We start from the raw sequence: 27,709 nt of genomic DNA, 5'->3' as shown, positions 1-27,709 counted from the left end.
AGAACATGGAACTTGCAGAGTTACTTCTAGAATTAACATGAGCCCTCTCTATGTAAAGTGCTTGGCACGGAGCCTGGCGAATAGGAAAGCACATAGAATGGAAGCTAGTGTAATATTGCTACTATCTATTAAAATATCAGTAACATTAATAACTATCTGCATTATGGATAATAATAGATTAATTCAAACTCTAAAAGAGCTTCACTACTTACCTGAATGCAATATTTTGGCACTGCACTGCAATTTTTGTTTCAAAGTACATTAAGTTTTGGTATAGTTTTTTTTTTTAATTTTTTAATTGAATTATAGTTAATATATAATATTGTGTTAGCTTTAGATGTATAGCAAAGTGATTCAGTTATGGGTATGTGTGTTTGTGTGTGTGTATTGAAGTAAAAGTTGCTCAGTTGTGTCCGACTCTTTGCAACCCCCTGATCTATACAGTCCATGGAATTCTCCAGGCCAGAATACTGGAGTGGGTAGCTTTTCCCTTCTCCAGGGGATCTTGCCAACCCAGGGATTGAAACCAGGTCTCCTGCATTGCAGGTGGATTCTTTATTAGCCAAGCCACCAGGAAAGCCCAGTGTGTGGGGGTGGGAGAGTGGGGGGGGGATGGGGGGGTGGGGGGGGTGTGTATTCGGAAGCCCTTTGTGTGTGTGTGTATTTGGGTGCCCAAAAAGTTCCTTCAAGTTTTACGTGAAAATAAAAGACCCATTTTTCATTTTCACCAAGAACTTTATTGATCAGTGTAGTCACTGCTTTGCTCCATTGCCTTCTTCCATTTTTCAGGCAACTTCATAATTCCATCTTCCCAAAACTTTTTATCTTTTTGAGCAAAAATCTGTTATAGATGTTTTACAGAAGCCTTTCCAGGGAATTGAATTTTTTCATAAGAGAATTTTGTAAAAACTGAAATAAATGAACATTCAAAGGTGCAGTGTCTGTTGAATACAGAGGATGAGTCAGAACTTCCGCCAAGCTGTAACCATTTTTGCTGCTCATCAAAGAGACATGAGGTCTTGCATAATCCAGATGGAAGATTATGCATTTTCTGTTGACTAATTCTGGATGCTTTTTGTCAAGTGCTGCTTTCGGTTGGTTTAATTGGGAGCAGTATTTCTTGGAATTAAACTTTTAGTTTTCTGGAGGGAGCCCATAATAGAGAACTCCCTTCTAATCCCATCTCATATGCAACAAAACCTTCTTTGGATGAAGACCAGCCTTTGGTGTGGTTGGTAGTGATTTATTTCACTTGCCCCGTGATCTCTTCAGTTCCGCATTATTGTACAGTATCCACTTCATTGCCCATCACAGTTTGTTTTAAAAGTGGAATATTTTCTTTATGTTTCAGCAGAGAACCACATGGAGAAATATGATCAAGAAGGTTTCTTTTCCCCCTTTACTTATGTGGAACCCAAAATGAACAACATAACCAAGCTGGTGTAAATTACTTTCAGCATTTTATTTGGATATCTTGAGTATGCCAACTGTCTTCCACATATGTGTGTATTGATCATTCTCAAGTCTTAATATGTTCACTATGAGCTGCAAGTGGTCTGCCTGACGGTGGAGCATCGTCCAGTGGGAAATTGCCAGCACAAAACTTCACAAACCACTTTTGACACATTTGTTCAGTCACAGCACCACCTCCATACACTGAACAATTTTTTTTTCCCCTGTCAGTTGCATTCTTACTTTTCTTGAAATAATAAAGCATAGTATGCCAGAATGTTGCTTTTTTACCTTCCCTCATCAGTATTAAAATGACTACACAAAAATTCACCAATTTTGGTAAGTTATTAAGGCACACTGATATGACAACTGTCACAATACAATATAACAAAATTGTTTTGAATTAAGTTAAAGACAACTAAGTGCTACTCAGTTCAGTTCCTCAAACGTGTCCGACTCTTTGCGACCCCACGGACTGCAGCAGGCCAGGCTTCCCTTCACCAACTTCCAGAGCTTGTTCAAACTCATGTCCTTTGAGTCGGTGATGCCATTCAACCATCTCATCCTCTGTTGTCCACTTCTCCTCATGCCTTCAATCTTTCCCAGCAACAGGGTCTTTTCGAATGAGTTAGTTCTTCCCATCAGGTGGCCGAGGTATTGGAGTTTCAGCTTCAGCATCAGTCCTTCCAATGAATATTCAGGACTGATTTCCTTTTGGATGGACTGGTTAGATCACTTTACCATCCAAGGGACTCTCAGGAGTCTTCTCCAACACCACAGTTCAAAAGCATCAATTCTTTGATGCTCAGCCTTCTTTATAGTCCAACTCTCACATCCATATATGACTACTGGAAAAACCACACCTTTGACTAGACAGACATTTGTTGGTAAAGTAATATCTCTGCTTTTTAATATGCTGTCTAGGTTCAGTTGATAAAGAATCCGCCTGCAATGCAAGAGGCCCCAGTTCGATTCCTGGTTTGGGAACATCTGCTGGAGAAGGGCTAGGCTACCCACTCCAGTATTCTTAGGCTTCCCATGTGGCTCAGCTGGTAAAGAATCCGCCTGCAATGTGGGAGACCTGGGTTTGATTCCTGGGTTGGGAAGATCCCTTAGAGAAGGGAAAGGTTACTCACTCCAGTATTCTGGCCTGGAGAATTCCATGGATTGTACAGTCCATGGGGTTACAAAGAGTTGGACACAACTGAGTGACTTTCACTTCACTTCACTTCACTTTCTTCCAAGGAGCAAGTATCTTTTAATTTCATGGCTGCAGTCACCATCTGCAGTGATTTTGGAGCCTAAGAAAATAAAGTCTGTCACTGTTTCCATTGTTTCCCTATCTGTTTGCAATGAAGTGATGGGACTGGATGCCATGATCTTCGTTTTCTGAATGTTGAGTTCTAAGCCAGCTTTTTCACTCTCCTTTTTCACTTTCATCAAGAGGCTCTTTACTTCCTCTTCACTTTCTACCATAAGGGTGGTGTCATCTGCATATCTGAGGTTATTGATATTTCTCCTGGCGATCTTGATTCCAGCTTGTGCTTCATCTAGCCCAGCATTTCTTATGATGTGCTCTGCATATAAGTTAAGTAAGCAGGGTGACAATATATAGCCTTGACATACTCCTATCCCAATTTGGAACCAGTCCATTGTTCCATGTCTGGTTCTAACTGTTGCTTCTTGACCTGCATACAGATTTCTCAGGAGGCATGTCAAGTGGTCTGGTATTTCCACATCTTGAACAATTTTCCACTGTTGGTTTTGATATGCACAGTCAAAGGCTTTGGGGTAATCAATAAAGCAGAAATAGTTTTCTTTTTCTGTAATTCTGTTGCTTTTTTGATAATCCAACAGATGTTGGAAATTTTATCTCTGGTTCCTCTGCCTTGTCTAAAACCAGCTTGTACCTCTCCAAGTTCATGGTTCACGTATTGCTGAAGCCTGGCTTGGAGAACTTTGAATATTACTTTGCTAGCATGTGAGGTGAGTACAGTTGTGTGGTAATTTGAGCATTTTTTGGCATTGCATCTTATGGAAAAACCAAATGAAATCTTCACCAACCCAGTTTCATTTGGTTATATATATACACACACATATATACATAATATATAATATTAATATATAATTAATATATATTATATATATATGTATAACCAAATGAAATTGTGTTGGTTTAAAATTACTGCAGATGGTGATTGCAGCCATGAAATTAAAAGACACTTACTCCTTGAAAGAAAAGTTATGAGCAGCCTAGATAGCATATTCAAAAGCAGAGACATTCCTTTGCCGACTAAGGTCTGTCTAGTCAAGGCCATGGTTCTTCCTGTGGTCATGTATGGATGTGAGAGTTGGACTGTGAAGGCTGAGCGCCAAAGAATTGATGCTTTTGAACTATGGTGTTGGAGAAGACTCTTGAGAGTCCCTTGAACTGCAAGGAGATCCAACCAGTCCATTCTGAAGGAGATCAGCCCTGGGATTTCTTTGGAAGGACTGATGCTAAAGCTGAAACTCCAGTACTGTGGCCACCTCATGTGAAGAGTTGACTCATTGGAAAAGACTTTGATGCTGGGAGGGACTGAGGGCAGGAGAAGAAGGGGACGACCAAGGATGAGATGGCTGGATGGCATCACTGGACGTGAGTCTGAGTGAACTCCAGGAGTTGGTGATGGACCGGGAGGCCCGGCGTGCTGCAATTCATGGGGTTGCAAAGAGTCGGACACGACTGAGCGACTGAACTGAACTGAACTGATATTATTATATACATATTACATATTATATATATATATTATATTGGGTGGGCAAAAAGAATATATATATATCCTTTTTCAGTCTTTTCCAAGTTTTTACAAGGTATTGAATATCATTTTCTGTTCTATGCAGTAGGTCCTTGTTGTTTGTCTTTTTATATGTAGTGAGATTGTACATGTTTATCCCAAAGTCCTAATTCATCCCTGTCTGTGCTTTCCCCTCTGGTAATCATAAGTTTATTTTCTATAATAGTGAGTCTATTTCTGTTTTGTACGTAAGTTCATTTGCATCATTTTTAAAGATTCCACATGTAGGTGATATATGATATTTGTCTTTGACTTAATTCACTTAATATGATAATCTCTAGGTCCATCCATGTTGCTGCAAAAGGTATTAGTTCATAAATTTTGGTATAGTTTTGAAAATAGTTTCATCAAAGAATGGGTATTGGAAAAATTTTCATGTAATCTAATTTTCATTTATCTTCTTTCCTTTGATTGGGATCACATTTATGGTTTGTCAGACTACAATGACTTATTGTATTTTCAAAGAAATCTCCTGAGATGTTCTGTTCATTTTGTTCTTGAATCTTTTCTGCTTTTGAACTTATCTAAACACTGAGAAAAAATATAAATGGAACTACTGTCTAACAACCTCTGGTGTCAAATAAATTTCCTTTAATTCTAGCTTATTAAAGCCATAGTTTTGTTTTCACTCATTTTCTTCTCAATGGAGGAAGAAAGAAACAGCTGGTTACTATTGTCAACTTTCTTTTGTTTGGGATTTATTAAGTATGCAATTCTTGAATATCTTTTTTTTTTTTCTGTCTGGATGTAGAACTCCCACTGCTTTCAAAGAATGATAGAATTTACAATAAAGAAGCTTTAGAGCTCACTTAGTCCCAATATATAACCTGTTGAATTAGAACCTGTTAAAATATTCACAATTGTCATTTAGCATTTCTTTTGTATTCCTTGTGGGTAGTTGCCTGATGTGTCCTTTGCACAACTTCCAGTTGGTATATCATTGTTTCTCGTGAATGATAAAGCCTCTGTGTACTAATGATGTTAAACTTTAAACCATCATATGATGCTTTTCCCATTTTATCATTTACTCTTTAGTTTATAATATTTTTGCCTTACAAGGTTATACTTAATATTTTGTAAAATATATTATTTTTTACTATGAACGGCTTTTGTCTCTACATTTAAACACCTTACTCACCATGAGCTCTGAGCTATGTTTCACATATATTTCCTTCTGATCCTTTAATGTTTTTGTTTTTAAGTGGGTTCTCTAACCCATGCAGAATTAACTTTGAAGCAAAATTGCACAGTTACTCCTAAGCAAGTCCATGGTGTTTATTATAGCATATTGTTTCAGCCTGCTGTAACATTTCATATCATGAAATGTTATATATATTATATATAATATATATTCATAATACATATCAATAGCTCTGAGGTGGAAACAATTTCACCATCCATGCAAAATTTGGCAATATCTGCAGACATTTTGTTTGTCAAGACTGAGAACAGAGAGGGTGTAGAAGAGACTGCTGCTGCTGCTGCTAAGTCGCTTCAGTCGTGTCCGACTCTATGTGACCCCATAGACGGCAGCCCACCAGGCTCCCCCATCCCTGGGATTCTCCAGGCAAGAACACTGGAGTGGGTTGCCATTTCCTTCTCCAATGCGTGAAAGTGAAAAGTGAAAGTGAAGTCACTTAGTCGTGTCCAACTCTTAGTGACTCCATGGACTGCAGCCCACCAGGCTCCTCCATCCACGGGATTTTCCAGGCAAGAGTACTGGAGTGGGGTGCCGTCGCCTTCTCCAGTAGAAGATACTGGCTTCTGGCTAATAGTGAATAGAGGCCAGGATGATGCTAAACATCCTGTAACATACAGGACAGCCCCCACAAGGAAGAATTGTTAATAATGCCAAGATTAAGAGCTTGATAAGAGAGAGGAGAAGAGAGAGACCGTTGCCAGTTACAGGCTCAATAGTGATGTTACCTGGCTGATGCCTGTGGGAGGCATTGTTGGAGACTTTGCCTCCTGCTTTGCCAAAATCCTGATTTCTACATTGCATTTTCAGTTTTCCCTGGTCTGTTTTAAAACGAATGGGCTTAATAGTTTTAGAGCGCAGGCTATGGAGCCTGGGCTGAAATGGCATCCTACCCCTTTTAAGTTGTGTGACCCTGGGCAAGTTACTTAACCTCTCTGTTTTCAGTTCCTTTTTATCTGTAAAATGAGGCTAATAATTGTATCTTTACTCTAGATCATCATAGAATTGCAGGATGCTTAAAGCAGTGCTTGGCACATAGTAAACATTATAGAAACATTGGTAGCAATGATAATAGTCAAGTAAATGACTTTTTTACGAACCTTGTTTGATCACAGTGGCCCCCTAAGTATAACTATATACATAGTTTTTACATTAAAAGTAATACTTTAAAAATTCATTGCCAATTTTTGCCACTGATTAATCTGAAGCAGCACATTTCTTCTTCAGCTGTCTGCAGTATCTCTTGTCCTCTTCCCATGCAATGTAAACCCCATCAGAATATCAACTCTGTTCTCTATGTTATTGTTCATATCATTATTATTATTTAGCTTTTACTACTGTCAAGTTGAAGGTTTTCTCATAGACACTTATCTCTTTAGTATATAGAGTTGCTTATGTTTTCTATCAGAGCCTTTAATTTTGAATAAAGACTGTATTTATTTTTTAGTTGCATCTGTAAGTTGATGATTATATCTAAGGAATTACATTTGTCTTGTAGTGTCAAAAATTTCACTTTATTGACTCGTATTGAACACATTTCATATCAATATGTAAACATGTGTTGTTTTGGGTCCTCTTACTAAATATTTTCCTCTGGGTATTTCTGAAGCTCTTAATTCCTATTTTGTTTTCTGTCATAATCCCACTCTCTGGATTAGCATAGTACAATGGAATTTTCTATGGTGATGCAAATATTTTAACCTGCACAGTCCAATATACTCAGCACTACTGAGCACTTGAAATGTGGCTAGGGTAACTGAAAAACTGAATTTTAAATTTTATTAAATAGCCATGTGTGGCCAGTGGCTACCATCCTGGAGAAACCACTCTACAGGCATCTCTTTACCCTCCATTTCCAGTTCAACATCTTCAGTTTCATTCTAACTTAACCCTATTTCACTGAATGACTGAATGTGTTCATGTGGCCTTTCGTTTGCCCTATATATAATACGTATTTCTTATATTCCAAGTATAACCAAATTATTTTTTGCTTCATTTCCTGCATTTTTCAATAGGGTAATAATGTGTAGTCTTAGATGATTGTTCAGTGGTCGAACATTTTTCCCTTCTTCCCTTCTTGGTCTTTCGTCTAATAATTAAGTCAGCAAAAGACAGATTAGCAGGAGAAAAAGTTTTAGTATAAGAGCCCTATAAAAACATGACACCTAAAGGTAGGCTAAGGCTTATCTGCCCTGGGAGCTAAGGAGTGCGATGGGCCAGGCTTCAGAGAGAAGACGATTCACAGGTGGATGAGAAGGGCATATGTGTATAATCAGATGTTTGCCTGCCATGCAGTTAAGTCTTTGGATAAAAGGTGAGCTCTGGTAGTTTCTGCACCAAGCCCCCTAGTAAATTCTTTTAGGCAATTAAGGGAGAGAACAAAGCTGTTCCTGAGATTTATGGTGGCTTATTTGCCTTTAGCGCAAAACAGTCCACATACCACATACAAATAGCACATTTTGGGGTGCGTGTGTGGTTGCCACTTAATTGGGACTGCACCTGTGTATTTCTACGTGTAGAATATTTAAAATATTATATCTTATCAAGTGCTTGCTTTTTTAATTGAAGGATAATTGATTTTTAGGATTACATTAGCTTCAGGTGTACGACATAGTGATTCAGTATTTTTGTAAAGTATACTCCATTTAAGGTTACTACCAAATAATGGCTATATAGTCCTTGCTATATAATATATTGTTGTAACTTATTTATTCTATGTATAGTAGTTTGTACCTCTTCATCTCATATCTCTATCATGCCCTTTCCCTGCTCCACTGATAACCATTAGTTTGCTGTCTGTCTTTATGAGTCTGTTTCTATTGTGTTATGTTCATTTGATTTATGTTTTCGAACCCACATGTGAGTGACAACATAGAGTGTTTGTCTTGTGTATGACTTATTTCACTAAGCACAGTGCCCTCCACATCTCCACATACTGTTGCAAATGGCAAAATGTCATTCTTTTTATGGCTGAGTAGTATTCCATTGTGTGTGTGGTCTGTGTGTGTGTGTGTGTACCCTACATCTGCTTTATCTATTCATCTGTTCACGGACACTTAGATTGCTTCCATATCTTGGCTATAGTAAATAATAATGTGAACATCCGGGTGCATGATACATTCTCAAATTAGTGTTCTTGTTTTCTTCGGATATATGGCCAGTAGTGGAATTTCTGGGTCATATGGTAGTTTTATTTTGTTGTTTTTTTCAAGAACCTCTATACTGTTTTTCACAGTGACTACACAAATTTGCATTCTCCCCAACAATGTAAAAGGGCTCCTTTTTCTACAAATCCTCGCCAACATTTATCATTTCGGGTCTGTTAGATGATAACTATTCTCACAGGTGTGAGATGATATCTTATTGTATTTTTGACTGGCATTTTTCTGAAAATTACAGTATTAAGCATTCTTTTTATTGACTGATGTATATCTGTTTGTCTTCTTTGGAAAAATGTTCAGTCTTCTGTCCATTTTCAATTGAATTGTTTATTTATTTATTCTTTTTTTGGCTATTGCGTTATATGAACTGTTTATGTATTTTGGATATTAACCCATTATCAGTCATATCATTTTCTAAGATATTTTCCCCATTCATTATGGTGTCTTTTTGTTTTTGTTGCTGTGCAAAAGTTTTTATGGTTAATTAGTTCCAATTAGTTCTTTTTCTGCTTTTGTTTCCTTTGCCTTAGGAGACAGATATGTGCAAACTTTGCTATTATTTATGTCAGTGTTCTACATTTTCTTCTAGGAATTTCATGGTTTCCACACTTACATTTAGGCTTTTAACCCATTTTTCTTTTTTTTCTTTTTATTTATTTACTTTTTACTTTACAATATTATATTGGTTTTGCCATACATCAACATGAATCCACCACAGTTGTACACGTGTTCCCCATCATGAACCCCCCCTCCCACCTCCTTCCCCATACCATCCCTCTGGGTCATCCCAGTGCACCAGCCCCGAGCATCCTGTATCATGCATTGAACCTGGACTGACCATTCATTTCACATATGATACTATACATGTTTCAATGCCATTCTCCCAAATCATCCCACCCTCGCCCTCTCCCACAGAGTTCAAAAGACTGTTTTATAAATATGTGTCTCTTTTGCTGTCTCTCATACAGGGTTATCATTACCATCTTTCTAAATTCCATATATATGCATTCAGCTCAGTTCAGTCACTCAAGAGTCGTGTCCGACTCTTTGCAACCCCATGAATCACAGTACGCCAGGCCTCCCTGTCCATCACCAACTCCTGGAATTCACTCAAACGCACGTCCATCGAGTCAGTGATGCCATCCAGCCATCTCATCCTCTGTCGTCCCCTTCTCCTCCTGCCCCCAGTCCCTCCCAGCATCAGGGTCTTTTCCAATGAGTCAACTCTTTGCATGAGGTGGCCAAAGTACTGGAGTTTCAGCTTCAGCATCAGTCCTTCCAATGAACATCCAGGACTGATCTCCTTCAGAATGGACTGGTTGGATCTCCTTGCAGTCCAAGGGACTCTCAAGAGTCTTCTCCAACACCACAGTTCAGAAGCATCAGTTCTTCAGCACTCAGCTTTCTTCACAGTCCAACTCTCACATCCATACATGACCACTGGAAAAACCATAGCCCTGACTAGACGGACCTTTGTTGCAAAGTAATGTCTCTGCTTTTCAATATACTATATAGGTTGGTCATAACTTTCCTTCCAAGGAGTAAGCATCTTTTAATTTCATGGCTGCAATCACCATCTGCACTGATTTTGGAGCCCCCCACAATATGCGTTAGTATACTGTATTGGTGTTTTCCTTTCTGGCTTACTTCACTCTGTATAACAGGCTCCAGTTTCATCCACCTCATTAGAACTGATTCAAATGTATTCTTTTTAATGGCTGAGTAATACTCCATTGTGCATATGTACCACAGCTTTCTTATCCATTCGTCTGCTGATGGACATCTAGGTTGCTTCCATGTCCTGGCTATTATAAACAGTGCTGCGATGAACATTGGGGTACATGTGTCTCTTTCAATTCTGGTTTCCCCAGTATGTATTAACCCACTTTTCTGATAGTTCATTAGTGTAAGAAACGAAGCAGATTTCTGTACATTAATTTTGTATCCTACAATTTTACTGAATTTATTGTGAGCTCTAGTAGATTTTTGGTGGTGTTTTTAGGGTTTTGTTTGTATAGTATTTTGAGCTTATATAATATGAGAAAATGTCCTAACTTTATCCTTTTACATATCCAGTTTACTGAGCACCACTTATTGAAGAGACTGTCTTTTCTCCATTATATATTCCTGCTTCCTTTGTCAGAGATTAATTGAGCATAGGCTTATGGATTTATTTCTGGGCTTCTTTCCTGTTTCATTTATCTTTATGTCTATTTTTTGTGCCAGTGCCATGCTGTTTTGATTATTGTAGACTTGTAGAATAGTCTGAAGTCAGAGATTGTGATACCTATAGCTTTGTTTTCTTTTGTTTTCAAGATTTCTTTGGCAATTTGGGGTCATGTCAGATTCTATATAAATTTGAGGGTTAGGTCTTCTAGTCTGGAAAGTTAGATCTTCTAGTCTGGAAAGTTTGATCTTCTAGTCATAGGTATTAGCGTATAGAAATGCAGCAGATTTCTGTATATTAATTTTGTATCCTTCAGTTTTACTGAATTCATTGATGAGCTCTAGTAGATTTTTGGTGGTATCAGTTCAGTTCTGTTCAGTCGCTCAGTCATGTCCGATTCTTTGTGACCCCATGAATCGTAGCACGCCAGGCCTCCCTGTCTATCACCATCTCCCAGAGTTCACGAGGGTTTTCTATGTATAGTATTATATCATGTGCAAAAGTGACAGTTTTACTTCTTACTTTCTAATTTGGATGATTTTATTTATTTTTCTGTCTGATTGCTATGGGTAGGACTTCTAATACAATTTGACTTTAAGTTCTGATAAAAGACATCCTTGGCAAGTTTCTGATCTTGGAGGAAATGTTTTCAGCTTTTCCCTATTGATTATGATATAAGCTATGGGCCTATTATATATGGCTTTCATTATGTTGAAGTATGTTCCCTCACTACCCACTTTGTGGAGAGTTTTTGTCGTAAATGCATTTAGTATTTCTTTCTGGTTGAGAAATTGTACATTTCTCAGAATTTGTCCATTTCTTCTAGCTTTTCTATCTTATTGGCATGTAGTTGTTCAAAGCAATCTTTTATTGTCCTTCGTATTTCAGTTGGTGTTGGTTGTAACCTCTCCTTTTCCATTTCTGATTTTATTGATTTAGACTCCCCTTCCCCTTTTTGTGATGAGTACAGCCAAAGGTTTATCAATTTTGTTTATCTTTTCAAAGAACCAGCTGTGATGTCATTGGTATTTTCTATTATTTTATATTGTTTGTCTTTATTTAATTTATTTCTCCTCTAATCTTAATGTTTTTTTTTCCTACTAATTTTAGATTCTGGTCATTTTTCTTTTTCTAGTTCCTTTAGATATAAGATTAGATTAGTTATTTGAGATTTTTCTGGTTTCCTGAGGTAGTCTTGTATATCACTATAAACTTCCCTCTTAGAACTGCTTTTGCTTCATCCCATAGGTTTTTTAATTATTGTGTTTTCATTTTTTTAATTTCATTTATTCTCAGATTTATTCAGGGATTCATTGGTTGTTTAGTAGCATATTGTTTAACCTCCACATGTTTGTGGGGATTTTTTGAAATTTTTTTTTTGTAGTTGATTTCTAATCTTAGACTATTCTGGTCAGAAAAGATGACTGATATAATTTCAGTTTTCTTAAAAATGAAACTTGTTTTGTGGCCTAGAATGTGATTTATCCAGGAGAATGTTCCATGTGCACTTGAAAATAATGTACATTCCTTTGTTTTTTACTGAAATGTTTATATATTTAACTCATCTGATCTAATATGTCACTTAAAGCCTCAATGATTTTCTGTGTGAATGATCTGCCCATTGATCTATGTGGGATGGTAATGTGCCACTGCTATTATTGTGTTGGTTACAATTCATTGTCTGTTAACATTTATGTATAGAAGTGTTACTGTGTTGAGTTCATATATATTTACAATTGTTATATCTTTTTAGATTGAGCCCTTGGTCATTCTTTGTCTCTTGTTTACAGTTTTAAAATCTATTGTGTCTGAAAAATTATTGCTACTCCAGCTTTCCTTTTTGTTAATTTAAGTATAGTTGACTTACAATATTTTATTAGTTTCAGGTGTATAATACAGTGATTCAGTATTTTTACAGGTGATATTCTCTTTAAAGCTATCACAAAATAATGGATGTACTTCCCGGTACTGTACACTATATTCATGCTGCTTTTCCATTTTACCCATAGTGATTTGTATCTCTTGCAACTGGCCGACAGAGCCAGATCCTGGGGTCTCTAGGTGCAGAGCCCAGGAGTTCCAGAGCTACTCTGGGACCACTAGTAGAAGAGCCTGATTCCTGACATAGCTAGCTGCAAAGTCTGTGGTGTTCTGAAGCTTGTTTCAGCCTAGTGATGAGTGGTGTCAGGTCCCAGGGCAGCTGGCTGAGTGGCCCAAGGCGTCGCAAAGCTGATGTTGGCCATCTGGTGAGTGGAGCTGAATCCCAGGGTGTCCTGTAACTGGCACCTGCCCACTGGTAGGTGAGGCTGGCACTGAGTCTAGAGCAGGCTGGATGGTAGGCCCAGGCCATAGGTCTCTGGCTACAGGGCGCTGGACATCCCAGGTCCAGTGTGTGCACATAAGTGTGTGAACCGGGTCCTCAGTCCCCCGGTAGGCAGGGATGTATCCAGGGGCATCTGTGGGCTCAGGTTAAGACCAGCGAGTCTTGTTTTCCTTCCCCATCACCTGTCCCTCTCTACTCTGCCTTTTGACTTTAGTTCCTCACTGCTTCTCTCTTTGGTTCTATAAGAGAACCTGGCATTCAGACCCCAAAAGATGGTTATTGTGCAACATTAGTCTGCTGTCTTCTCAGACAATTTTCTGAATCAAGTCTTATTCCTTGCCTTGACAACAACAACAACAAAATCTAGGGAGTCTTAAGGCAGCTTGCTTCCTGATGAGCTCTGTCATCACCCAGTTAGTTGCTTGTTCTAAGACATTCGGCACAGGCACCTACATGTCATCGAGTTAGTGGAGGTCTGGGCTCTAGGGCTAATGAGCTAGAGAAGATTCCAAAGCTGTACTTGCCAGCACCAGTGTCCACGTGGTAGAATGAGCTCCCCATAATTGCTGCTGCTGGTGTCTGTGTCCCCAGGGTGAGGTCTGCCTGCCTCCTTATTCCCTGAGAGACTCCCCAAGATCAGCAGGTGGGTCTGCTCCAGGCTCCTTTCAAATTAATGCTTCTATCCTGGGTACTAAATCATGTTAGTCTTTGTGTGTGCCCTTTAAGTGCCGAGTCTGTATTTTCCACAGCCCTCTGTGTCTCCTGAAAGTGATCCCCACCAGCCTTCAAAACCAAATATTTTAGGGTTTCATCTTTCCAGTGCAGGATCCCAGGGCTGGGGATCCCAGTGAGGGGCTTGTATCCCTTGCCTCTTGTGAGAACTTCTGCAGTAGTAACTAATCTCCCCTTTGTGGGTTGCCCACCTCGGGGTATAAGATTTGACTGTATGTCGTCTCCATTCTCCATTCCACCTACCTGTTGTGTGGTTTCTTCTTTATATCTTTAGTTGTAGAAGAGCCCTTCTGTTAGTTTTCATTGGTAGGCGTTGTATAAATAATTGTGATTCTGGTGTATCTAGGAAAGCAGGTAACTTCAGGGTCTTCCTACTTCACCATCTTGGCCCAGGAAGCACTTGCTTTTCTTTTCTTGCAGATGAAAAAAATAATGTTTATTGTCTTAAAAAGCAAAGAGCAAAAGGACATATAAAGAAAAGAATAAAAATCACCTGGTGGCACAAAGCAGAGATAGCTATTAATACTACTGCTGCTAATACTATTACTACTTTACACACAGAGAGTAATGTGCAATGCACTTAGGGCAGACAGAGTTCTTTCTACACACAGCATATTCTCTTACTCTTAAACACTGTACAAATTATATGCATAACACATGTTTATTTAAAAATTGAAAAACATTGAAGAATATACTGAAGAAAATAAAATTGCCTGTAGTCATAGAATGCATAGATTATTTACTTTTATTTGCTGATTTGTTTGCTTTCATTAGTTCTTCTGAGACTCGTAGGTAGATTTAGACACAGGTAGATAGGTGGATGGTTAGGTAGACAGACTTAAAAAAATTTTTTTTAATTATACCATAGATATGCCGCATGCATGCACAGGCACTCAGTTGCATCTGACTCTTTGTGACCCTCTGGACTGCAGCCCTCCAGGCTCCTCTGTCCATGGAATTTTCCTGGCAGAAACACTGGAGTGAGTTGCTATTTCCTCCAACAAGCAATTTCCCAACTTAGAGATTGAACCTACATTTCTTGCATCTGCTGCATTGACAGGCGAATTCTTTACCACTGTGCCACCTGGGAAGCCCACCATAGATATGCAGGGTATACCAATAAAAGCATATACCTTTCAGATAGTAATCAAACAAAAATACAGGCAACTATGAGATGTGTCATCAACAATGTTATTAGTGGCCATTATGAACACTTGTAGCTTTACAGTAATAAAAACAGGTATTCATTAACATTTATTCACTGCCACTGCTAAGTCACTTCAGTCGTGTCCGACTCTGTGCGACCCCATAGATGGCAGCCCACCAGGCTCCCCTGTCCCTGGGATTCTCCAAGCAAGAACACTGGAGTGGGCTGCCATTTCCTTCTCCAGTGTATGAAAGTGAAAAGTGAAAAGTGAAAGTGAAGTCGCTCGGTCCTGTCTGACTCTTGGCAACCCCATGGACTGCAGCCTACCAGGCTCCTCCGTCCATGGGATTTTCCAGGCAAGAGTACTGGAGTGGGGTGCCATTGCCTTCTCCATTTATTCACTAAATTTGTTAAATAATTGTATCTTTTTATATCATAAGAGTTTTCCGATAGTATAAACTAAAATTCATAAACATGATTGTAATGGTTTCGAGCATATTCCATTATATCGCTATGCTGTAATTTACCCAGTTCCCTATTACTGAACATTTAGAATGTTTCTCTTTTTACTACTATGAATAGCACTGCGCTCTACATCTTAATGCCTAAATCTTTTCATCTCTGTTTATTTTCTTGGGATTCATTCTTAGCAGTAAAATCACTGGTCCCAATAAAATGAACATATTTAAGACCCTTGTTATATATTACCAAATTGCCCTCCAGAAAGTTCTTTGTTGCTTATAGAAAAAAAAAATCCTTGTTCTATTTATACACTTTAATCATTTTTATGCAGCTTTTCTTTGACCTTTTAAACTTCTTTTTGGTTTTAGGACTCCAAATTGTGTTTTAATAAATGTTTCTTTCAAGGGATTAGCAAAGTAATCATGTTGTTATAAATACCCAAACAATGTAACTCTTTTATTTTCTCTTAGTAAAGCTCTTCAGATATAACATTTTTCACTGTATAAATTGTTTCTTTCTAGGGTGAACCAGGAGAGAAAGGAGATCCAGGTTTGTCAGGCCTTAATGGACAAGATGTAAGCCTAACTTTCTTTTCTCTAACATAGTGTTTACATTTGTCCACTGAAATATGCTTATTGTCTAATGCTACTGAGACTTGACTATCCTTGGAAGAACTAGCTGCAATTATTCAAGTATTGCAAAGTAAGAATCAAGGTAGTTGTTTTGTGTGTCTGTGTGTGTGGCTCAGTAGAGGCCCAGTTTTGTTATTGTTGTTGTTTTTTTTTTTTTTTTTTTTGAAGGCCACTGACTTTATTGATTTAAAAAGCTTTACAAGGACAGTGACTGTTCTGCCAAAAAGAGGTCAAATAGCATAAAACAGACCAGGGAATAGTGGAGAGGGCTATGTGATCATTGGTCAGTTTCTGGTGCTAAAGAAAATTGAAGACCTTTTCCGGGAATGGCTGAAGGACACATGCGATGCCAGTGCCAAGCAGGCCCCATATTTTTACTGTTGAAACTACCAGGTAGTTCCCTGGTTTTATATACCTCGTATTATGCTCATTCTTCACGGTCCCTTCTTCCTTGATATTCTGGCTTCCATTTCGTCTCTCTTCCTTTCTCGGTCTTTTTTCTTTTTACATATATGCTGCTGTGACCTGTGTTATGACCCAGGCCCCGCTTTTCATCTTACCCTCAGTCTCTCTCTGCTGAGGGGTCTGTTGAGGTCATATCTCAGGGATGAAAAGAAAAAAGGGAGGGGACCCTGTGTATCTGTGTCACTCCCCCTCCATTGCACTTGTTCCCCAAGCTCAGGGCTCCTGTCCCAGGTAATGTCAAGTCCTCCCACCTGCCCTCTCGCCCCAAGGCAATTAACCCCCCAGAACTTCACTTGTGTTCTCATGATGGAATTTGGAGGGTAGATAAAATCTTCATTTTCCTCCAAATGCAGATTATTCCCCTTTCAGGCCATAAGATTCACCATTTACTGTAGATATAGTCCTTAGTAAGGCAAGTATCCACAATGAGAATTATTTTTTTCCCATGGTTTCCCTTCTTCACTTCATAAAAATGTTTTAAGAAGGTTCTGAAGGGCTATACTACTTACTTTTTGGACAGAGGAATAAGGAATAAGCTAGATCGGGTTCCCTAATGCCCAGATGTTGTGAAATCCATTTGGTCTGCAGCACAGTGGGAAGGGAGGCTGAACACTGTAATCCTAGGGCCTGTGAACAAAGTAAGACCTGGAGGGTTTCTTGTTGTTGTTCAGTTCCCAATTCGTGTCTGTTCTTTGCGACCCTATGGCCTGCAGCAGGCCAGGCTTCCCTGTCCTTCACTGTCTCCCAGAGTTAGCTCCAGTTCGTGTCTACTGAGTCAGTGATGCCGTCCAACCATCTCATCCTCTGTCATTTCCTTCTCCTTTTGCCTTCAGTTTTCCCCAGCATCAGGGTCTTTTCCAATGAGTCGACTCTTCATATCAGGTGACTCTAATTGGAGCTTCAGCTTCAGTCCTTCCAATGAATATTCAAGGTTGATTTCCTTTAAGATTGATTGGTTTAATCTCCCACTGTCCAAGGGACTCTCAAAGAGTCTTCTCCAGCACCACAATTCAACAGCATCAATTCTTTGGTGTTCAGTCTTCTTTATGGTCCATCTCTCACATACATACATGACTCCTGGAAAAACCATACCTTTGACTATACAGACCTTTGTCAGCAAAATGAAGTCTCTGCTTTTTAATATTCTGTCTAGACTTGTCATGGTTTTCCTTCCCTTGGATGGGGAGGGGTCCAAAGAGAACTATCCCAGAAGCTAATCCTACTAATTCACCCAAGCTTGAGGCTCTGGCCTCCACAGCTTTCTTCTCTCACTTCCTAGGAAGCCCTATTTGCACCTTTAATATGACATGCTTCTTGTTCCTATCTTCTTAAAAGGATTTTTCTCCACCAGAGAGAGAGAGTTAGCACCACTGTTTTGGAGCTAGGGGAGTCTGCATCTCTCCGCCTCTTTACAGCACAGTAGGGTGCTGGATAACCATTGGCCATTGGCCCCTACAGGTAATAGAGCTACTAATTCCCCATTGCCCTGTCACTGGAGATACCTGGTATCAGAGTTCTACAGTGGAAAGCAGAGCTCAATGTGTGTCCCTTCTGTCACTTGTTGAGAAAATCACTTCTCAGAGCCTGTTGGATTCTGAAGTCCCCATCACTGCAATGTCTTCTCATCTAATACAAAGAGATCATTAAGACTGGCTAGGATTAGAGTCTTGAGAAGTATGATGAAATTTGAAGCCTTCATTCGGGCTTTTGGGACTCCAGTTGCATGCAGGGAGAACACAGTGAGAGTCCAGCTGGAGCTGGGCATGGACAGTGCTGTGTGTGTGTCCCTCCTTCCTCTGAAGGGACTCATGCTGTGTTCACATGAAGATTCCTTTCACAGTGTGTTCTGCAAAATGGATAGAACTGAAGCTTTTGCCTGTGGCTCTGTTCTTTCTATCATATTCTTCATGAGAACAAAGACCATTTTTTTGGAATTGCTATTACTTAGTAAATGTTTGGAGTGAGAAAGGAGTAGTTGTTTGTTAAATTTTCATATTAAAAATTAAGATATTATTATAATAGTCTAAAATACAAGTAATTAGAACCTAAACCAGGGAAACGGATGGAAGAGAGGGTGCAGTGATATTGCAGAGGTTGAATATATGCAATTTGGTGCTTGACTGCAGCAAAAAATAGCCCAAGATTTTGACCATTCATTATGGAAGGATGTTATCTTCTGGTAAACATGTTGAGAGAGATTAACTCCACTTGCAAAAGGTAACCAAACTATATGTATGGCAGCTCCCTGGAATAGAGGAGCAAAACAAAGATTTCTAGAAGTTTGTTAAGATAGCATTAGAGTAGAAATAGAGAAAGAATTTATCCAAGCAGTCAAAACTGAGAGGAGGTTTGAGGAAATGGAGCCTGAAATATATTCATGTTAACTGAAAAGATTTGGAATCTTTTTCCATGGGGTCTGAAAGTAAGGTGATTTGACTTTTCAAAATTAATCAGTTTTACACACATATTTGCATGCTTTCTATTTGCTCAGGTCTAAAATGCTCTTGCTGAGAGAGCTCCCAGCCTCGTGAGCAGTGTGACCTTTCCTCTTTGACAGGGATCTGGGAAGTGTCCTTCACATACCCCCAGCCATAAGCGTGTTATTCCTTTAGCAGTATCACTGCCTCTTATAGCTCATTAGGTACATTATAAAGCACGACAAAGCACATTTGCTCACTTGGTTAGTTAATTAACATGTAGTTGATCTCATTTTCTTTTCCTTAATTTTGTGAAAGTTATTCAGGAGTCATGGCTAAGGAGGAATAAGAAAAAGTAACGACAGTTCTCTTTTTCCCTTCTATTACAAAAGCACGTTGCTGTTGTTCAGTTACTCAGACATGTCCAGCTCTCTGCGATCCCATGGCAAAGCACCAGGCTTCCTGTCCTTCACTATCTCTCAGAGTTTGCTGAAACTCATGTCCATGGAGTCGGTGATGCCCTTTAACCATCTCATTCTCTGTCACCCCCTTCTCTTCTTGCTCTCAATCTTTCCCAGCATCAGGGTATTTTCCAATGTGCTGGCCCTTTGCACTAAGTGGCCAAATATTGGAGCTTCAGCTTCAACACCAGTCTTTCCAGTAAATATTCAAGGTTGATTTCCTTTAGGATTGACTGGTTTGATCTCTTTGATATCCAAGAGACTCTCAAGAGCTTTTTCCAACACCACAGTTCAAAAGTATCAATTCTTCAGTGCTCAGCTTTCTTTATAGTCCAATTCTCACATCCATACATGACTACTGGAAAAAGCATAGCTTTGATTATACAGACCTTTGTCAGCAAAGTAGTATCTCTGCTATTTAATATGCTATCTAGCTGTGCCGTAGCTTTACTTCCAAGGAGCAAGTGTCCTTTAATTCCATAGTTGCAGTCACCATCCACAGTAATTTTGGAGCCCAAGAAAATAAAGCTTGTCACTGTTTCCACTATTTTCCATCTATTTGCCATGAAGTGGTGGGACTGGTTGCCATGTTCTTAGTTTTTTGAATGTTGAGTAGGGGTAAAGAATCATATGCTGTTATTTATTCCATTGGTGGTGGTGGTGGTTTTAAACATTGTGCCATACTTCAAAAACTGGTTTCATGAGGAATTTGAAATTCAATCCTTACCTCAATTTTATGGCTAGAAACTGCAGGAGGTGAGAGTATCCCTATTTCCAGAGTAAAGAAATAAAGCTTAGGAAACTAAGAAATTTTCTTTTAGAAAATGGTAAAGTGAGTCTTTATCCCTTGTTTGACCGAAAAGTCTATTTCCCCACTAAGTCACACCACATTTCTCATTGTCTATTTTTAAATGCTAAAATAAACTGACTCCACAAACCAAAATCACTCAGCATTTATGACAGCTCACTCTGCCTTTCAGTAAGTGTAGGTACACATTATTAGGGAATGAAAGGCATTATAATAGCTATCTCAGTCTGTACTGAAGTCAAGCCATGATGGAGATCATAATTTCAGGAATATTCTGTTGGAACACAGACTGAATAACCTCAATACGTCAGTTCACTGCAGTTACTTAACACCTCAGAGAAAATTTAAAGAATTTAATATTCCCATGAAATGAATTCAGAGCCTTTTTATGGTCTTTATTCTTATATATTAAACATATATTGATGTAAATGTACCTTTTGGTGATAATTTCTTCTGTGCCAGCTTTCCCATGTAGTGGACAAGCTCACTTTGGAAAATGTAAACCTCCTTTAAAGGGAAGTATGCAGCAGTTCAGCTTTCTTAATGGGACACTCTTGCATTTTGGTCAAGATGGTACTCTGCCTCATGGGATTGTCTTGCAAAAGCAGAATGTATAGCATCCTTCATGCTCAGCAGTAACAACTCTTAGTCATTAGGGCAAAAAATTGCTTTGATATCTTTCTCAATGCATTCTTGATTCTGTGTGTGTGTGTGTGTGTGTGAACTTTGATTGATCCTCATGGTACTGGGATATTGGATTCATATTTACCTAATAGTTTAGATAATGCATATCAAACATATTGAAATTATCAAAATTTTGAGTTCCTAGAATTTAGCCTTCAAAATATAAGGCCTCAGCTTTTCACGCATTCTAATTTATAATTAAATGATTTTGACTATGACCTACCATGAGATATGTTCAACATTGGCATCTTAGAACACTCTTGAGGGAGCATCTCATAAAGTTAATGTGATCCTTGAAACCAGCAATCTGGGCTCAAATTCCAGCTCTGCCACTGCCCACCTGGTGTACTAATTAGCACATTCTTTATTCTCTATGTGCCTATTTCTTCATTTGCACAATGGAATGATAATACTAAGAGCAGTTAACTCATAGTCCTTTTTTTTAGGATTAAAGGGATCATCAAACATAAAGCATTTAAGTCAGAGTCTTGCATACCAGAAGAGCTATATAAACATTTGCTGTTATTAGAAACAGGGTTAGAAAACACATTTTCTCTAATACATATAGATAGATCTTTTCATTTATTTTTTGTGGAGTTATGTAATCTTGGAAAAGTGAATTTCAATCATTCAGTTTAGTCTCTTCCTCTGCAACTTTATTATTATCTTTCAAACAACTCTTATCAGAATTATAGCATCTGATGTTTCTAAAATTGTCACGTTAATCTCCTTATACCAATGCAATCTGTATACTGAATACAAAAATGTTGGAATCACAAAGCTGCAATATTGGCTGCTGACAGCTGTGCCATTGCTAGGGAAAAAGAAGTAGTCAATAGAGGATGAGGAAAATGATGAATAGATGGGTAAATGTTTTTAACAAATACCATTAGTTTGTATCAAATGGTCTTTAAAGCTGCTACATATTGTTAGTAAGTAGCTCTTGCAATGAAAATTAATTCATAATCTACCTGCTTTTATAACTCTAGTTGCGATACTGTCCTTCAGCTTTCATTGTGCATTTAAAATTTTTATTGAAATATGGTTTTACAATGCTGTCTCAGTTTTAGGTATCCAGTAAAGTGATTCAGATATATATTATTTTTTAGATTCATTTCCATTATAGGTTATCACAAGATACTGAGTGGAGTTCCCCGTGCTATACAGTAGGCCCTTATTGGTTATCTACTTCATATATTTTAATCCCAAACTTCTAATTCATCCCTCCACCCCTTCCCTTTTGGTAACCATGTTTGTTTTCTATATCTGTGAGTCTCTGAATCTGTTTGTTTTGTAAGTAAGTTCATCTTGCATTTGGATAAGAGTACCTGCCTCTCATAACATATGGAGCCCACTACTGAGCATCTTTATATACAAACATTTTATAGAGAACAGTGGTAATAGATGCCTGTCTTATTCATTATTAAATTCGGAGTCTGTTTCATTCAATTCTGTATGCTTTTTGGTGAGTGCTGTCTTTTTTTCTCCAATACTGAATAGCCATTGATAGCAACACTAGTGTCCCATGAGGAGAAAAATTACACTTGAGAAAAGCATGACTGATCTGCTTCTTAGAGCCTGTTATGATGCCATGACCTTAACAACATGGTACACGAGCTCCATGGATGCACTTCAGTGGCCAATGACAAAAGTAGAGGCTTGATGAGTGCAGTACTTCCCAATGGCATTTTATTCTATGTGAGTTAAAAGACAGTTGTTACATGCCCATCAAACTGACTACAAAACTGAACAGAACAATTAAGTATCCCTTGGAATTCAGCTTGAAAAGCACAAGCAACAGTTATCAAGTGCCTTAGATGGGCCAAGTATTTTTAAACAGATGAGTGTCAGAACAACTTTTCAAGACAGATATTATCTTTTATTGAAGTATAGTTGATTCACAATGTTCTGTTAATTACTGCTGCACAAAGTGATTCAGTTATATGCATCCATACATTCTTATTTATATATATTCTTTTCCATTATGGTTTATCATAGAAATATAGTTCTCTGTATATATAGTAAAACCTTGTTTTTTTATCCATTCTATATATAAAAAGCTTATATCTGCTAACCTCCCTCCTCCAGCCGCCTCTCCATTGCCACCACCAGTCTGTCCTCTGTGTCTGTGATTCTGTTTCATGGGCAGGTTTATTTGTGTCATATTTTAGGTTTCACATATAAGTGACATCATACGGTAGTGGTCTTTCTGTTTTGGACTCAGTGTGACAATCTCTACGTCCATCCATGTTGCTGCACATGGCCTTATTTCACTCTTTTTTATGACTGAGGAGTCTTCCATTATATATATGCACCACATCCTTATTCATTCATCTGTCGATGGACATTTAGACTGTTTCCATAAAGACAACTATTACTTATACCTATTTTATAGGGAAACTGAAATGACTTATTTGAGAAAAAAATGCGTGAATCCTTTATTGATTCTTCTGAACTCCACATGTGTGAAGTCATGAGCATCTCCAGGAGAGTTAGGCATCTCCAGGACCTGCCCCCTTCATGCCTGCTGGCACATTTATCATAGCCCTCAGTGTTTACGTCTGCCTGTGGCTGGTTGCTTTATTACCACACCTTGTCCCTGAGCATAGACAGCATATTAAAGAGCAGAGACATTACTTTGCCAACAAAGGTCCGTCTATAGTTTTTCCAGTGGTTATGTATGGATGTGAGAGTTGGACTATAAAGAAAGCTGAGCACTGAGGAATTGATGCTTCTGAACTGTGGTGTTGGAAAAGGCTCTTGGGAGTCCCTTGGACTGCAAGGAGATCCAACCAGTCCATCCTAAAGGAGATCAGTCCTGAATATTCATTGGAAGGACTGATGTTGAAGCTGAAGCTCCAATACTTTGGCCACCTGATGCAAAGAGTTGACTCATTGGGAAAGACCCTGATGCTGGGAGGGATTGGGGGCAGGAGGAGAAGGGCATGACAGAGGATGAGATGGTTGGATGGCATCATCGACTCAATGGACATGGGTTTGGGTGGACTCTGGGAGTTGGTGATAGACAGAGAGGCTTGGCGTGCTGTGGTTCATGGGGTCACAAAGAGTCGGATACGACTGAGCAACTGAACTGAACTGAACTGTCCCTGACCATAGATGATTAAACCAGAGATAGTTCAAGTACTTGCTTGACACATCAACAAGTAACTCCCTTTTCTAGAAGTTGTGATTACACTTAGTCTGTCAGGTAGGAGTGTTGAAAATTTTTAAAGTATTAGTTTATACTTCAAATAGTATTTTTGTAATGTGTAACATATATGAGATTATGAATCATAGAATGTACTCAGAACTCGACATAATGCCATGCCCACTCCAGAGTTAATCATTTTCCTGAATATTGTGTTTCATATTCCTTCCCATTATTAAAAACATTTTCTTCCTACTCATCTATTTATGGTAATACAGGGTTCTGTCTTGCTTGTGTATGGATGTTCCGTAATATTTGCTGCAGAAATGAATATTCACTGTCTTTCTCAGCTATCCTTTCTTTGTGTTTGTTTCCCCACACCCCTCTGGATAATGTTCTACCAGCATGAAGAGAAAAGACCCCTCTTTAGTACACTTCTCAGCTTAGTAAACAGCCCAGCCTCCAAGCCAGTCCTGAGTTCAGTTCAGTCGCTCAGTCATGTCCAACTCTTTGTGACCCCATGAATCGCAGCACACCAGGCCTCCCTGTCCATCACCAACTCCCGGAGTTCACTCAGAGTCACATCCATTGAGTCAGTGATGCCATCCAGGCATCTCATCCTTGGTCGTCCCCTTCTCCTCCTGCCCCCAATCCCTCCCAGCATCAAAGTCTTTTCCAATGAGTCAACTATTCGCACGAGGTGGCCAAAGTGGTGGAGTTTCAGCTTTAGCATCATTCCTTCCAAAGAAATCCCAGGGCTGATCTCCTTCAGAATGGACTGGTTGGATCTCCTTGCAGTCTAAGGGACTCTCAAGAGTCTTCTCCAACACCACAGTTCAAAAGCCTCAATTCTTCAGCACTCAGCCTTCTTCACAGTCCAACTCTCAAATCCATACATGACTACTGGGAAAACCATAACCTTGAATAGACGGACCTTAGTCGGCAAAGTAATGTCTCTGCTTTTGAATATGCTATCTAGGTTGGTCATAACTTTTCTTCCGAGGAGCAAGCGTCTTTTAATTTCATGGCTGCAATCACCATCTGCAGTGATTTTGGAGCCCCCCAAAATAAAGTCTGACACTGTTTCCACTGTTTCCCCTTCTATTTCCCATGGAGTGATGGGACCGGATGCCATGATCTTCGTTTTCTGAATGTTGAGCTTTAAGCCAACTTTTTCACTCTCCTCTTTCACTTTCATCAAAAGGCTTTTTAGTTCCTCTTCACTTTCTGCCATAAGGGTTGCCGGGGTCCAGCCCCGGTGGATCCAGGGTGATTCGAAGGTGGGGACGGAGTCGGCATCTTTGGAAAAATACATATTTAATCACAGATATAGAGAGATTAGAAATGGATAGTGTAGTAGGAAGATCAGTGGAGAAAAAGAGGCTGAATAACTTGGATTACGTGGAATAGCATCCATGCTCCAGATGGGAATTCAGCCAGAAAAACGGGAGCAAGAAAGAAGCGACATGGGGGAATCAGTCTTTCCGGAAACTGATCCGATTTCTTTATTTTTGGGTTTGCTTATATACCTTTTGTTACACATAGGGATGAATACAGAGTCACGCGGGGGTCAGCAGTCCTGACCTTTATCAAAATCAGGTGCTTCACATAAATGTATAAAAAAAAGGTCTTAGGGATATTACATCATCTTCTGGCCATGAGTGAGACCTGCTTACACTTTATGATCTTTTCTTTCTGATAACCAAAAAAACTTATTTCTTCCAAGGGTGTTTTTTCTTAAACCAGGCACCACCCTCCAAATAAAGTTACATTCCTATAGGGTGAGGGTGTAGTGAGTTACAACCAAGAAAGGAATTTATTCAACCCAAAGTTAACATGATTAGTCTTAAAGGTTAATACTTATTTCTCCTATATGCTTAAAGGTTAATACTTATTTCTTCCTATATGCTAGTTATATTCATTATAAGGGTAGGGAACATGGAGATTTAGCAGCAAACATCAACCCAACAAATGAAAATCCTTTCACCAATGCTCCCCTTAAGATCTATTTAGTCTTAAAATATCATAAAGTTACATTCTTACACAGCAAGGACACAGTGATATATAACAAAGTACAGTGATCTATTCAAAAGAGAAAATCCATTAACTCAAAAAGTCTAGTATTGCTAACATCAAAAACTACCATATTTCCTTTGCTATATTCCAAATACATTGATTAATATATTCCCAGGTACCTAAGGATATAGAGGCCTGGTGGCGATCATTGACTCAACAAGAAGAAAAAGTCCTACGCTAATTAAGACTCTCAAAATACTCCAAAACTCTCTGTGCTGTTTATGGTTGAGAGGTAGTAAACAATCATGTGCCTAGTGGCGGCAGTAAGGATAATCCTGTCACACAAGCTAGTCTGTCAGCAGAGAGGTTTGACCTGAGACATCCTTGCCCCACCCAGAGCAGGGAATTAGCAGCAATTATTGACACAACAAATGAAGAACCCTTCACCAATATAATTCCTAACCAACTATACTAATAATTTTAACTCCCCAAAATAATTTGCCTTTAGTAAGTCTAAAACATCTCGTGCCTCTCAGGTTGGGAGGCTGCAAGCAATCACATGTGGCCGGACGAACCTATACAGGTGGGCTAGATAACCTTCAGAGGAGTCCGTAAGCTGAAACACTCTTGTCACGCCCAAGAATTTTTATTGCCTTGGAGCTGCACGTTTACTCCTTCTCAGAGAGAAACGGTTATGGGGGAGAGCCCCCCGTAAAGTCAGAGGTGTAGGTGAGAGCATAAAACAGACTCTGGTTTTGGGGTTAGATGCTCGGGAACAGGGGGTTTCCTGAGGCTTGATCACGCCTTTGCGTATGCCAAGCCTCCTTCCTCATGACCTTTGCCATGGGCGGAATTCCTCACGCTGGCCCCCGGCAAGGGTGATGTCATCTGCATATTTGAGGTTATTGATATTTCTCCCGGCAATCTTGATTCCAGCTTGTGTTTCTTCCAGTCCAGCGTTTCTCATGATGTACTCTGCATAGAAGTTAAATAAGCAGGGTGACAATATACAGCCTTGACGTATTCCTTGTCCTATTTGGAACCAGTCTGTTGTTCCATGTCCAGTTCTAACTGTGGCTTCCTGGCCTGCATACAGATTTCTCAAGAGGCAGGTCAGGTGGTCTGGTATTCCCATCTCTTTCAGGATTTTCCATAGTTTATTGTGATCCACACAGTCAAAGGCTTTGGCATAGTCAATAAAGCAGAAGTAGATGTTTTTCTGGAACTCTCTTGCTTTTTCCATGATCCAGCAGATGTTGGCAATTTGATCTCTGGTTCCTCTGCCTTTTCTAAAACCAGCTTGAACATCAGGAAGTTCACAGTTCATGTATTGCTGAAGCCTGGCTTGGAGAATTTTGAGCATTACTTTACTAGCGTGTGAGATTAGTGCAATTGTGTGGTAGTTTGAGCATTCTTTGGCATTGCCTTTCTTTGGGATTGGAATGAAAACTGACCTTTTCCAGTCCTGTGGCCACTGCTGAGTTTTCCAAATGTGCTGGCATATTGAGTGCAGCAGTTTCACAGGATCATCTTCCAGGATTTGAAATAGCTCTACTGGAATTCCATCACCTCCACTAGCTTTGTTCATAATGATGCTCT

The 27,709-nt window shown here is 39.1% G+C and overlaps 1 protein-coding gene across 1 annotated transcript in view; it reads left to right on the top strand.

Annotated features, from left to right (window-relative positions):
• COL19A1 (collagen type XIX alpha 1 chain) overlaps window positions 1–27,709 on the top strand; it is a 474,185-nt gene that overhangs the window by 183,060 nt on the left and 263,416 nt on the right. Inside the window, exon 12 of the mRNA XM_069599490.1 lies at window positions 16,001–16,054. Within this exon, the coding sequence (XP_069455591.1) occupies window positions 16,001–16,054 (54 nt within the window). The remainder of the gene's footprint in view (window positions 1–16,000; window positions 16,055–27,709) is intronic.

This window comes from Ovis canadensis, chromosome 9, assembly GCF_042477335.2.
Source record: "Ovis canadensis isolate MfBH-ARS-UI-01 breed Bighorn chromosome 9, ARS-UI_OviCan_v2, whole genome shotgun sequence".
In the NCBI taxonomy this organism is placed as follows: Eukaryota; Metazoa; Chordata; class Mammalia; order Artiodactyla; family Bovidae; genus Ovis; species Ovis canadensis.
The sequence above is the reverse complement of the archived record's forward strand: the minus strand, read 5'-3'. Positions and strand labels throughout refer to the sequence as shown.